At 58.3% G+C, this 13,292-nt stretch overlaps 1 protein-coding gene across 2 annotated transcripts in view; it reads left to right on the forward strand.

The window, feature by feature from the left end:
• Positions 1–11,740, forward strand: part of MEGF8 (multiple EGF like domains 8) — a 37,553-nt gene extending 25,813 nt beyond the window's left edge. For both annotated transcript variants that reach the window (XM_059382707.1, XM_059382708.1), the window contains 12 exons: positions 60–204; positions 2,026–2,257; positions 3,422–3,545; positions 3,657–3,870; positions 3,999–4,213; positions 6,804–7,011; positions 7,197–7,356; positions 7,677–7,869; positions 8,358–8,528; positions 8,620–8,750; positions 9,262–9,394; positions 10,293–11,740. In XM_059382707.1, coding sequence (XP_059238690.1) covers positions 60–204; positions 2,026–2,257; positions 3,422–3,545; positions 3,657–3,870; positions 3,999–4,213; positions 6,804–7,011; positions 7,197–7,356; positions 7,677–7,869; positions 8,358–8,528; positions 8,620–8,750; positions 9,262–9,394; positions 10,293–11,561 — 3,195 coding nt within the window. In that variant the 3' untranslated portion in view covers positions 11,562–11,740. The remainder of the gene's footprint in view (positions 1–59; positions 205–2,025; positions 2,258–3,421; positions 3,546–3,656; positions 3,871–3,998; positions 4,214–6,803; positions 7,012–7,196; positions 7,357–7,676; positions 7,870–8,357; positions 8,529–8,619; positions 8,751–9,261; positions 9,395–10,292) is intronic.
• Positions 11,741–13,292: the final 1,552 nt, after the last annotated feature.

Below are 13,292 nucleotides of genomic sequence, written 5' to 3' on the forward strand. Positions count from 1 at the left end.
AGAGGTGAGTAGAGGAATGTGGGCTCTGACCGGCCATTTTGCCGGTGTCTCCCCAACAGCCCCGCCCCCGACTTTTCCATGCCTCAGCCCTGCTGGGGGACACCATGGTGGTCCTTGGGGGGCGCTCGGAACCTGATGAGTTCAGCAGCGACATTCTGCTCTACCAGGTCAACTGCAATGCCTGGCTCCTGCCTGACCTGACCCGTAAGTCCAGTGCCCCCCCAGCGGGCCCTGGGGACGTCCCGTAGGAGCTCTGGCCCTGTCCTAGGACCCCACTCATCTGGAGTCCCTCTGGCCCCATTAGACCCCCCAGAGTTAAGCAAAGCTGCTTAACTCTCTGGTACTTAAATACCCACAGAGATGCCTGCCTTCCTTTTCTTTTCTTGGGAAGTTTGTTTATTGTTTTTTTTTTAAAGATTTTATTTATTTATTTATTTGACAGGCAGAGATCACAAGGAGGCAGAGAGGCAGGTAGAGAGAGAGAGAGAGGGAAGCAGGCTCCCTGCTGAGCAGAGAACCCGATGTGGGACTCGATCCCAGGACCCTGAGATCATGACCTGAGCCGAAGGCAGCGGCTTAACCCACTGAGCCACCCAGGCGCCCCGTTTGTTTATTGTTTTGATTATAAAAGTAGTAATAGGGGTATCTGGGTGGTTAAGCATCAGCCATTGTCTCAGGTTATGACCCCAGGGTCCTGGGATGAAGCCCTGCATCAGAGCCCTGATCGGCTCCTTACTCAGTGGGGAGTCCGCTTCTCCCTCTACTGCTCCCCCTGCTTGTGTTCCTTCACTGTCAAATAAATAAATAAAATCTTAAACCAAAAAAAAGTAATAACAGTCATTGTATATAATTGGTGAAATAAAAAGGAAAAAATCCTCATGATCCCACTTTCTGGAGACACCCCTGTTATACTTGGGGGTGTTTCTTTCCAGTCTGTTGTTGAGAGGCCAGAAAGGGGCTTGGACCTTGTCTTTTTTGCTTTCCAGCGTGACTGTGTACGCCTCTGGGCCTTTTCCGTTTTGGTTCTCTCTCTGGCCTTCGGTCTCTAATTCCCTTTTGCCCTTAACCTATATTGTTAAATGCTCTGTGACTTTTTCTTTCTTTATTTTCCCCTGGAGCATTTTTAAAAATTATTTTTAATTTTTAAGAAGATTTCATTTTTTTTTTTTTTTTAGAGAGCGTGAGAAAGCACTCTCTCTAAAAAAAAATAAATGAAATCTTAAAATTAAAAAAAAATTAAAAATTCTCCAGGGAAAAATAAAGAAATAAATATTTTTTTAATTTTTTTTTTTAAAGATTTTATTTATTTGTCAGAGAGAGAGAGGGAAAGAGAGCGAGCACAGGCAGACAGAATGGCAGGCAGAGGCAGAGGGAGAAGCAGGCTCCCTGCTGAGCAAGGAGCCCGATGTGGGACTCGATCCCAGGATGCTGGGATCATGACTTGAGCTGAAGGCAGCTGCTTAACCAACTGAGCCACCCAGGCGTCACTATTTTTTTTTAATTTTTAAGAAGATTTATTTTTTTGAGAAAGAGTGAGAAAGAAACTAGGGGGAGCACCAAAGGGAGAGGCAGGCTCCCCACTGAGCAGGGACCCCGATGCGGGGCTTGATCCCAGGATCCGGGGATCATGACCTGAGCGAAGGCAGAGGCTTAATCCACTGAGCCACCCGGACATCCCCTTTTCTGGAGGATTTTACAGACTTGAGGTGAACTTCACATAAGAAAAGGAACAGTTGTGAAATTGACGATGCAGCGGCATCTGGCGCCTTCCCCATGTGCGACCTCTGTTGGGTTCCAGAAGCTTGCTCCCTTTCCTTATTCCATTCTTTCCACTTCCTTTTCCTGTTTGTCCCTCACTCTCTTGTCCTGCCATCTGTGTTCTTTTGCCCTGTCTGGCCTTACGTATCTTCTCTGTCTCTCCATCTCTGCGGTCCTCAGTCCATTGCCCTGCTCGGTGTCCCTCTCTGACCGGCCTCTTCGTGGGCCTCTCTTCCCTAAGTCTCTGAACAGTCTGTCTTTTCCCAGGCCCAGCCTCCGTGGGGGCCCCGATGGAGGAGTCCGTGTCCCATGCTGTGGCGGCAGTAGGGGGCCGTCTGTACCTCTCAGGGGGCTTCGGGGGCGTGGCCTTGGGCCGCCTGCTGGCCCTGACCTTGCCCCCTGACCCTTGCCGCCTGCTGCCCTCACCCGAAGCTTGTAACCAGTCTGAGGCCTGCACCTGGTGCCACGGGGCCTGCTTGTCTGGGGACCAGGCTCATAGGTAACCATGGTGACCAAATGGCACATGGTGGGCAGTACCCGTGCTCCCCGAAGGGGGTTCTGTGCTAGGTCAGGCTTGCAGTGTGCGGGGGTGCTCAGCAGTGTACTGTCCAGGCAGGACACTAGCTCATGTGGGAGAATGGACAACCACACCACAAGCAGGGTCAGGCTGGGGGACCCTTGGGTGAGAAGCCCTGCTTGTGGGCTGGGGTGTCATCCAGGAATGTTTCCTGGAGGAGCTGGGACCGAACTGGGTCCCGAATGACCACTAGAGTTTAGACCAGCGAAGGTTCAGAAGCGGGGCTGTGCCCGGTGTATTTTAGGGACCTTCTATGCTGGGGGAACATGAGACTAGAGCAGTGCGCGGGGGCAGCTCAGAAAGGGCTCCCAGAGCCTGGCTATGGTGCTGGTCTTCTGTTTGGGAAGCCAGACATCTCAGGAAGCTGAAAGGGCTGACCTTGGTTCAGCATAAACTCTTTTGGCTACATGATTATCCTGAACTGGTATGAAGCCACTAATGGCCTTGGCTTGTCCCATTAAATGTGTCACTGTGTTTGCTTCTGAATTATTAAAAGCTTTGATTTAGGTGCTCCCCCAGATTCCACTAGGAGTGTTACGTAACAGTGGATACACCCACTGCTTTTCTAAAATCTGGAAAGTTCTGAATAATGTGCCTTCAGGGATTTGGGGTAAGGGATTATGAACCTCCACTGTGGGTGATGGGGAGCCAGGAAAAGTTTGAGCAGGGGAGGGCAGGGGCAGGCCTGGGCAGAAAGTCCCCGGGCTGTTGGGAAGGAGCCAGTGGTGAGGGGAGGCTGTGGAAACCTGGGAGGCCAGAGATGAGGAGGAGGAGGAGGCTGGAGAAGAGGCCTGAACTGGGCTAGGGGCTGCAGGAGTGGCGAGTGGGGGACACCTTGGTGGCTGAAGGGGCAGGGGAGTGTAGGATATTGTCTAGTATCCCTGGCCAGAGTGGCGGGGGATGGAAGACCACGGCCAAGTGGGGTGGGGGAGAACAGGTTGGGAAGGCCTGGGCTAAGACCAGTCCAAGATGCATGTGGGGGCACCCTGTGGGACGATGTCCAGGAGGCACCGGGAAGAGGCGAGGGTAGGTGGAGGAGGGATGGGGTCTGCTGGGTGTGCTGAGCCAGGCCTCATGCCTCCCCAGGCTGGGCTGCGGGGGCCCCTCATGCTCCCCCATGCCTCGCTCCCCCGAGGAATGTCGTCGTCTCCGGACCTGCAGTGAGTGCCTGGCCCGCCATCCCCGGACCCTTCAGCCTGGAGATGGAGAGGTGAAGGGGGTTGGTCTCAGGGATTTCAGCTGGGGTTGGGTGGGAAGAGCCGGGTCAGAAGGGGTGCCAGCGACCCTGAGGACCCCAGCGAGCCCATGTTGCCCCCTCCAGGCATCTGCCCCCCGCTGTAAGTGGTGTACCAACTGCCCAGAGGGCGCCTGCATCGGCCGGAACGGGTCCTGCACCTCGGAGAATGACTGTCGGATCAACCAGCGAGAGGTGTTCTGGGCCGGGAACTGCTCGGAGGCGGTGTGCGGGGCGGCAGACTGTGAGCAGTGCACCCGAGAGGGCAAGTGCATGTGGACGAGGCAGTTCAAGAGGACAGGTGAGGCCAGCGAACTCCCCACGAGGACAGGCTGGGGTCCTAGCCTTTGGGGGCCCGAGGAAGGGCAGAGCTGGGGAGAGAGGCTGGTGGCCTGAACCGGGCTCTGACTCCTGTGCCCTCAACCCCAGGGGAGACTCGCCGCATCCTCTCAGTGCAGCCCACATACGACTGGACGTGCTTCAGCCACTCCCTGCTGAACGTGTCCCCAATGCCGGTGGAGTCGTCGCCCCCGCTGTCCTGCCCCACCCCCTGTCATCTCCTGCCCAACTGCACATCCTGCCTAGACTCCAAGGGTGCGGATGGGGGCTGGCAGCACTGCGTGTGGAGCAGCAGCCTGCAGCAGGTACCCCTGCCTGTCCCCCTGTGCCTCTGCCCTGCTTCCTTCTCCGCCTCCCTGGCTGTGGTCCCTCTGTGGTGCTTCCTCTGTCCTTCTCTTCCTTGCCTCTCCTCTCCCACCAGCATCTCCTCCTTCCCTCCTGGCCTCTTGAGTCTCCCTGTCATATCTGCTTGGACACCACATCCTTCTGGACCCTGCAGCTGGGTTCACGGTCCCCTCCATCCTTCCTGTGACCGCTCATGCCGTCTCACCTCTCCCTCCCCAACCTCCATGCTTGCCTTCTCTGTCCCTTTCTCTGCTTTTGGAACTTTGGGTTGTAAGAAACAGAGACCCCCCTCGGTTTTATTACACAGAATTGGGGTAGGAAGTCCTGCGGCTCTGACCTTCTGGAGCCCTGAGGTCTCTAATTTCAGCCGTTCTCCATTGTCTGCTTTCTGCCCCCAAGTTCTGCCCACTGGGAGGATCCCAGCCTCCACGCTGTGGAACACACCCAGCAGGTCACCAGGGCCAGGCGGGCAGTGCTCCCCCTCGAGGTTCTCTCTGTGACCCCTCTAGTGTGGGTCTTTAACCCATTGAGGCCTCATCCCCACGCCTGGGTCCTTGTGGTGATACGGGTTCTCCCCAAATAGCATCAGGATGCCCGTCATCCATTTCTGTGAGCACTCCCAGGCCCAGAAGTCGATGCCAGGGAGCCTGCTGGCCGGTACATCCTGCCCGCCCAGCCTGTCAGCAAGGCAGGAGCCTCCAGGGCGCTGCACGTGGCAGGGAGGTCACTTCTGTCAGGGCTTTGGACTTCCATGCCGTGTGCCAGCTCTGGAGTGTTGGCTCTGCTTCTCACAACTCCGACAGCACAGATTGGACAAAACAGATGCACAGAGCAGCCCCATAAGGAGTGCACTCAAGGAGTGCTGTTATTTTAACCCCCGGCAGTCATTCTTTTGAATGATTTTGGCTTCAGAGCCTGGGATGGGCAATAAAGTACTCCCTTCCCTGGCTTCTTTTCACCAAGTTCTTTTTTTTTTTTTTTTTTTTTTAAAGATTTTATTTATTTATTCATGAGAGAGAGAGAAAGGTAGAGGGAGAAGCAGGCTTCCCACTGAGCAGGGAGCCTGATGTGAGACTCGATCCCAGGACCCTAGGACCATGACCTGAGCAAAGGCAGATGCTCAACTATCTGAGTCACCCAGGTGCCCTCGTCACCAAGTTCTTTTTTTTTTTTTTAAAGATTTTATTTATTTATTTGACAGACAGAGATCACAAGTAGGCAGAGAGGCAGGCAGAGAGAGAGGAGGAAGCAGGCTCCCAGCTGAGCAGAGAGCCTGATACGGGGCTCGATCCCAGGACTCTGGGATCATGACCTGAGCCGAAGGCAGAGGCTTTAACGCACTGAGCCACCCAGGCACCCCTTCACCAAGTTCTTGACCGAGCCCCTTCCCTGTGCCAGGTGCTTCGCCAGGTTGCAGGCACCTGTCGGGACGAACCAGAACCCCGCTTCCAGGACTTAACGCTCTTGCATCTCTCCCGGGAGCACAAGGAATGCAATTTACGTGTTGGACAGCATCACCTGTGGCCACTAGGGAGGTCACAGCGAGAAACGCTGTACAGACTGGGGACTTGCGCTCCCCCGGTCCCTCCCCTCCAGATAACCCCACAGATATGGAAGCCTAGCTCTGCTGGTTGGGCAAAGCTTAGCTCACTGCGGGCCGTCAGCGTCTGTGGGCTTTGAGCTCCGGCCGCAGTGGCAGGGCTGTTTATTTGAGGATCGTGTGGTTGCTGAGTGCTGTCGGACAGCTGGGACTAATACCCATCTTCTTATACTTCCGGCCCGAATAGTAAATAAAATGCTCTGACACCCTGTGGTAAGTTCCCAAGAGTCTGACCCTGACCGTGCACCTTGTCTGGGCTCCAGGACGTGCTAAGTGATGGCGCATGAGCTGCTGGGCAGCCCCTGGCCACAGACTCCGCTTCCCAGCTTAGCGCGGGAGGACCCTGGGCCCCAACAGCCAGCTCCACGTTTTTCCTAAGTGGCGGTGGCTTGCAGCCCCGCTCCTGTCGCTAATTTCTGTCTCTGCTGGGGTGGTTGCCTCCCTTTGGTTGTGAGAAACAGCCATGAGACCTAAGCCAGGTGGGGAGACTGACACCCCCAGTCACACCAACACAGTGGTACCTGTTAGAGGTCAGGGTGCAAAGCGCAGCCAGGCCTGACAAGGGACTGGAGACGGAGCCTGGAAAGCTGCCCCCCACGCCCCTGCCCTCCGCCGGCTTGGGGTGTGTGGTCCTCTCAATGCTTCCTTCTGGATCTGCTCTTTTCCTGCCCCCTTCTTCTTTTCATTTGCTGTGATTTACTCATTCAATCAGCACCTCTAGGCCTCACCTCCAGTTTCAATGATGCCACCAGCCTGACTCCCCTTGTGGACTCCCAGTTACAAATGCTTGACAAAGTGGTGTCCACTCTGGCCCATCGGCTGTGGCCAGAGAGGGGTGAGAGCTCCTAGGAGGGACTGTGGTCCGGGAGGACACCGAGGATGTCTTTGATCCTCTTTCTCTCCCTCTTTCTTGCCCTGCCCCCCCTTCTCATTTCCCCTCCCCTGTACAGTGTCTGAGCCCCTCCTACCTGCCCCTGCGATGTATGGCTGGAGGCTGTGGCCGCCTGCTCCGTGGACCCGAGAGCTGCTCCCTGGGCTGTGCTCAGGCAACCCAGTGTGCCCTGTGCCTGCAGCGCCCCCACTGTGGCTGGTGTGCCTGGGGGGGCCAGGATGGGGGTGGCCGCTGCCTGGAGGGTGGACTCAGCGGTCCTCGTGACGGTGAGCTGCGCTAGGGGTCGGGTGAGAGGGACTGCCCTTGGGCTGGGGTCTGGCGTGGAGAACCTGGGGGGCACTGGGGGCTGTCTCGGAGGTGGGGGTCAGGGGAAGGTGGAGCAAAGCCCCAGGAGGCTGGGGGGGGCGTTGCCACAGAGGCACTCAGGCGGAGCTCTGCATCCCTGCGCCAGGGCTGACCTGTGGGCGGCCTGGGGCCTCCTGGGCTTTCCTGTCCTGCCCTCCTGAGGATGAGTGTGCAAACGGGCACCATGACTGCAATGAGACGCAGAACTGCCACGACCGGCTGCACGGCTATGAGTGCAGCTGCAAGGCGGGCTACACCATGGACAAGTGAGGTGGTGGGGGCGGGGCCTAGGTGACTTTGCGGCAGGGGGCCCTGTGGGAGCGGGAAGGCACAAGGCGTGGGATTCATGCTGGAAGGGGTGAAGGGCCAATGCATGGAGGGGCCACGTTGGTGAGCTGAACACGGCTTGCTCGGAAGAGAGAGGGTGGCAGGCTAGCCCCTGAGGGAGATGGAGGCGACCCTGGAGGGGGAGCGTGGAACAGCCCAGGGATGAGCCACCCGTTGAGGGCCATCTAGTGGGTGGCGGGCCGGCCAGAGGCTTGAGGACCCATGCCGGGCCCTGACCCTCCACCCCCCACCCCTGCAGTGTGACTGGACTTTGCCGCCCCGTGTGCGCGCAGGGCTGTGTGAACGGCTCGTGTGTGGAACCTGATCACTGCCGTTGCCACTTTGGCTTCGTGGGCCGCAACTGCTCCACAGAGTGTCGCTGCAACCGCCACAGCGAGTGTGCAGGGGTGGGGGCCCGCGACCACTGCCTGCTCTGCCGCAACCACACCAAGGTGGGCTGTCCTGGGCCTCAGGCACACCCTGGGACAGAGCCTGGGGGGCTTTTCGCCCACGTGCTAGAGTCGTGAGCCTTACTCTGAGCCCTGTGGAGCCAGCCCAGGGAGGACGTGGGGAGACTTTGGGGACACTGTCTGAAGTTGTGTCAGAGAGGGGCCACCCTGGAATAGTGGACAGAGTTGGTGCTGGACTAGGGAGGCTGGGCCCATGGGGGGGAGGACACAGCGTGGTGTAGGGAAGGGCTTTCTGAGCTCAACGCTTCGGGCTGGATGGGCAAGAACACCATCCCCTTCCCAACGCCCCAGGTCGCTGGCACGTGAGGGTGGAGGGCTAACTTGCACCCAGGTGGGGTTCAGGCCTGAAACCCTGAGCCTGAGCCCCTATTGCACTCCCATGGTGCTCCCTGAGGCTGCTTGTTCGCTCCCCAGCACCCCCACTGCCACCACTCACCACCTGCTCTGACCACCCCTTCCCTGGTTTCCAGGGCAGCCACTGTGAGCAGTGCCTCCCCCTGTTCGTGGGTTCAGCCGTTGGGGGTGGGACCTGCCGGCCCTGCCATGCCTTCTGTCGTGGCAACAGCCACGTCTGCGTCTCCAGGAAAGAGCTCGAAATGGCCAGGAGGGAGCCTGAGAAGTACTCACTGGATCCAGAGGAGGTATAGAAGCCATGGTCCCAGACTCCTGGGTCTCGGGAAGGAAGGGACTGCCCTACGCCTCTTTGCGATCACCCTGTCTTTCCTTGGCCAGATTGACAACTGGGTGACCGAGGGGCCCAGTGAAGATGAGGCCGTGTGTGTGAACTGTCAGAATAACAGCTACGGGGACAAATGCGAGAGCTGCCTACACGGCTACTTCCTCCTGGATGGGAAGTGCACCAAGTGAGAAGGAGGGGGCCCAGGGACCCTTGCCCTGCCCACGGGGAATGACTCCGGGAGCCACACCCCCTCCCCAGTTCTTTCCTTTGGGCAGAAGCGGACAATATCCCCAGGGAGGCCCTGGGCTGAGGCTGAGATAGAGGCCCTGAGCCAGACCCAGGTGGGAGACCCCCTCGCTCAGAGGCGGGTGCTGACATGCAGGCTACCGAGCACCCCCGTGGATGTCGGGGGTAGAGAGCTGCCAAGGGGCAAGGCCTTGGGGTGGCCTCCCACCCCAGGCCTTCCTTCCGAATGCTCAGTCAACCGGAGTCATTCCAACCCCGTTTCAAATCCTCAGCTTACTGCTGACTGGCTCCACAGCCTTGGGCAAATGGCTTGACACCCCTCGCCCCCGGGAACCTCAGTTTCCTCTTCTGGCTTGGAGCTTAGATTTAAGTTCACCTATGCAGTGTCCAGCTTGGAGCCCTGTGGGCCAGGGGAGCTCTGTGACCCCCATCTTCTCCACCTTCCTCAGGTGCCAGTGTAACGGCCATGCAGATACGTGTAATGAGCAGGACGGGACAGGCTGCCCGTGTCAGAACAACACAGAGACGGGCACATGCCAGGGAAGTTCCCCCAGCGACCGTCGGGACTGCTACAAGTACCAGGTGAGGCTGGAGAAGTGAGTCCCAGGCCAAGGGCCCCACACCCCGAGAGGCCCACTCATTTATCCAACACACATTTACTGAGCACCTACTATGTGCTGGGCCATTTGGGAGGCACTGGGAAATGCAGTAGGGACCAAAATGGGCAGGGCCTACTGTCCTTGGGAAAGTTACATTCCCATGGAAGAGTCCAGCAACGAATGAACAAGTCAGTCAAATGCAGAGTATGTTAGTGATGAGCAGTAAGGAGAAAGGAGGGCCAGCACTGTGGAGTGGGAATGGAAGATACGATGACCCAGGGAAGGCCTTGGTGAGAAAGTGACACTTGAGAAAAGATCTGATAGAAGTCAGGATACCAGACAAGCAGCCGTGGGGGTTATGGGCGAGCAGAGAGTAATCTGGGCAAGATGATCAGCCAGTGAAAAGGCCCTGTGGTGGGATGTATCTCAGGCTGGTAGGTGAGGCCAGCCCATCCTGTGCTCTGTTTGGGCTTTCTGCAGTCCCATGTGCAAGTCCTGTTTACTGTCTGGGTACAGAGGAATGATCTCAAGTTCAGCGAGGTTAAGTCATTAGTCTGAGGCCACACAGGTAGTGAGGAGTAGAGGCAGATTCAACAGAGCCCTTCATCGCTACTCCTGAGAGTTCCAGAGGCCTCCACATCAGGGTGCTGTGGTCACTGGGGCTGACGGGAGGGATAGCAGCATGGAGCCTAGGGTTCTGGTGGCCTCCACACTGTGTCAGTGAGGCCTCAGGGGAGGTACAGTCACAAGGAAGCTGCTGGGGACTGAGGGAGCCTGGGGCAGTGGCTGCTCCCCAATTGGTACAGAACATCAGGACTTGGAGGGTGGCCGGGTGCTGAGCTCAGCCCTGATCGCCACCTGACCACCCCCCGTGCCCGCAGTGTGCTAAGTGCCGGGAATCATTCCATGGGAGCCCGCTGGGTGGCCAGCAGTGCTACCGCCTCATCTCTGTGGAGCAGGAGTGCTGCCTTGACCCCACGTCCCAGACCAACTGCTTCCACGAACCCAAGCGCCGGGCTCTGGGCCCCGGCCGCACCGTCCTCTTTGGTGTGCAGCCCAAGTTTACCAATGTGGACATCCGCCTGACACTGGATGTGACCTTCGGTGCCGTGGATCTCTATGTGTCCACTTCCTATGACACCTTCGTGGTCCGCGTGGCTCCCGACACAGGCGTCCACACCGTGCATATCCAGCCACCTCCACCCCCACCGCCTCCCCCACCCCCTGCTGACGGCGGAACCCGGGGGGCTGGGGACCCAGGGGGACCGGGAGCTGGGAGCGGGTCAGGCACTCCGGCCGAGCCACGGGTGCGGGAAGTGTGGCCACGGGGCCTGATCACCTACGTGACCGTGACGGAGCCGTCGGCTGTGCTCGTGGTTCGTGGCGTGCGGGACCGGCTTGTCATCACCTACCCACATGAACAGCACGCTCTCAAGTCCAGCCGCTTCTACCTGCTTCTGCTGGGCGTGGGGGACCCGAACGGGCCTGGTGCCAATGGCTCGGCTGACTCGCAAGGGCTGCTCTTCTTCCGTCAGGACCAGGCCCACATCGACCTGTTTGTCTTCTTCTCTGTCTTCTTCTCCTGCTTTTTCCTTTTTCTTTCACTCTGTGTGCTCCTCTGGAAGGCCAAACAGGCCCTGGACCAGCGGCAGGAACAGCGCCGGCATCTGCAAGAGATGACCAAGATGGCCAGCCGCCCTTTTGCCAAGGTCACTGTCTGCTTCCCACCCGACCCCACTGCCCTAGCCCCTGCCTGGAAGCCTGCCGGGCTCCCGCCACCCACCTTCCACCGTTCCGAACCCTTCTTGGCACCCCTGCTGCTGACCGGGGCCGGTGGGCCCTGGGGACCCGTGGGAGGAGGCTGCTGCCCTCCAGCCATCCCCGCCGCGACCGCTGGCCTGCGAGCTGGGCCCATCACCCTTGAGCCCACTGAAGATGGCATGGCTGGTGTGGCCACGTTGCTGCTCCAGCTGCCCGGGGGACCCCAGGCACCCAACGGTGCCTGCCTGGGTTCAGCCCTCGTCACGCTGCGACACCGGCTGCACGAGTACTGTGGGGGTGGCGGGGGCGCCGGGGGCAGTGGGCATGGGGGTGCTGCAGGCCGGAAGGGACTGTTGAGCCAGGACAATCTTACCAGCATGTCCCTCTGACCCACAGTGGGGCCCTCAGCTGTGGCAGCTGGGTGCCCTGATAACGCCGCCCTGGACTTGGAGCTCCTCTGGGGGCCCCCAGACACCATGTCCTCAGAGACCTCTGGCTCCCTTCCTCTGGGGCTCCCCAGACAGGGCATTTGACGTTCTGCATTTAACAATTATTTATTGAATACTTACTCTACGCTGTTGAAGGTGCTGGGCAGAACAGAAACTGAGACCTGTTCCCTGACCTTGTGGGGCTTCGGTTCTTGGGGGAAACAATCAGTGCGTGTCCATGCTTGCACATGCATGCGCACACACACACACACGAGTGTGATCATGTCTGTGAAGGACAGGTGCCAGGAGGGGATCACGGGATGTGGCCATGAGGGACCGTGGGATAGGTTTGGTAGGGCATTCAGAGAAGCTGGGCCCAAAGACTGAGAGAATCGGCTACGGGGAGAACTCCGGGAAGGAGTTGCAGGTGGTGGGGCCTGGGGACAAGGAAGGCCGGATTAGTTGGCACTGAGACAGGTACTGTCAATGGCTGAGTTGGGGGTGACCTGACCTGACATGTCAGGTCCCAGGTTTATTGTCCAAGGGGCGCCAAATGTGTGGGTCCCCTAAGGGGAGTATGCAGATTTCACTCACTCTCAGGGTTTTGCATAGCTCCAAATGCCACGGTTTCCTCCTGGGTAGGAAGCAGAGTCTTGGGGAGTGGCTGAGATGTCCCCAATATGGAGGGCTTGGGGGTGAGGCCTCTGGGGAGAGAAGACTGAAAATGTAGCCTAGGGTTAGGTTTAGGGACCAGGGGCATGGGAGGCCTGAACAGCCTGCACTGTGGTTGGCTCCCCAGTGGGATAATTTCAGGGCAGCTGTCAGGCGGACCTCAGGCTCTGGGTTTGTAGCAGGGGTGCTGCCGAAGTTCAGGGTGGCGTCAGGGGGGCATGCAGGTTCCTCCCAATTGGAGGGTTCCGTGAAGCTCCAAATGGCAGGGTTCCCTCCTGGGTGGCAGCAGTAATTCTGAGGTGTGGCTTGGGGATTCTCAATCCGTCTCAATCCGTCCCCACAGGGGATGGAAGCCTGAAAACCCAACCTAGGGTTAGGGTTAAGGCCTTGGGGTATAGGATGCCAGAACATCGGGTACTGAGGCAGGCTTCCTTGAAGGCTGAGTTGAGGGTGATGTTCTGGCGGCCCACCAGGCTCCTAGATTGTGGCCAGAGTTGCACTAAAGGTGAGGGTGCCTTAAAGGTGTATGTAGGTATCTCCTGCTCTGAGGGTACTTTGCCAATCTTAATGGAATGGTTTCCTCCTGGGTGGCAGGCAGAATCCTGGAGCATGGTATTGGGGTCCCCAATCTGGAGGGTGTGGAAGCCAGGCCTCTGGAGATGGAAGCCTTAAATGCCAACCCAAGGTTAAGATTGGGGCCCTGGGGCATGGCAGGCCCAATTTGCTGATACTGATGTGGGCTGACTGGGGGCTGAGTTTAGGGCAGGGATCGGGTGGTTGCGATAGTCTTCAGGTTTGTGGCCAGGGGGCCACTGATGCTGGGGTTATCCTCAGGGGGCCATGCAGGTTTCTCCTGCTGAAAAGGTTCTTCGTATGTACAAGTGGCTCGGATTCCTCCTGTGGCAGGCAGAGTGTGGGAGTGCAGCTCAGTGATCCCAACCTGGAAGGCCTCAGGGCCAGGCCTTTGCAGACGGAAGCCTGGAAACCCGTTCTAGGGTTAGGGTTAGGGCCTCTGGGTAC

Source organism: Mustela nigripes, chromosome 17 (assembly GCF_022355385.1).
Source record: "Mustela nigripes isolate SB6536 chromosome 17, MUSNIG.SB6536, whole genome shotgun sequence".
NCBI classification, from domain to species: Eukaryota; Metazoa; Chordata; class Mammalia; order Carnivora; family Mustelidae; genus Mustela; species Mustela nigripes.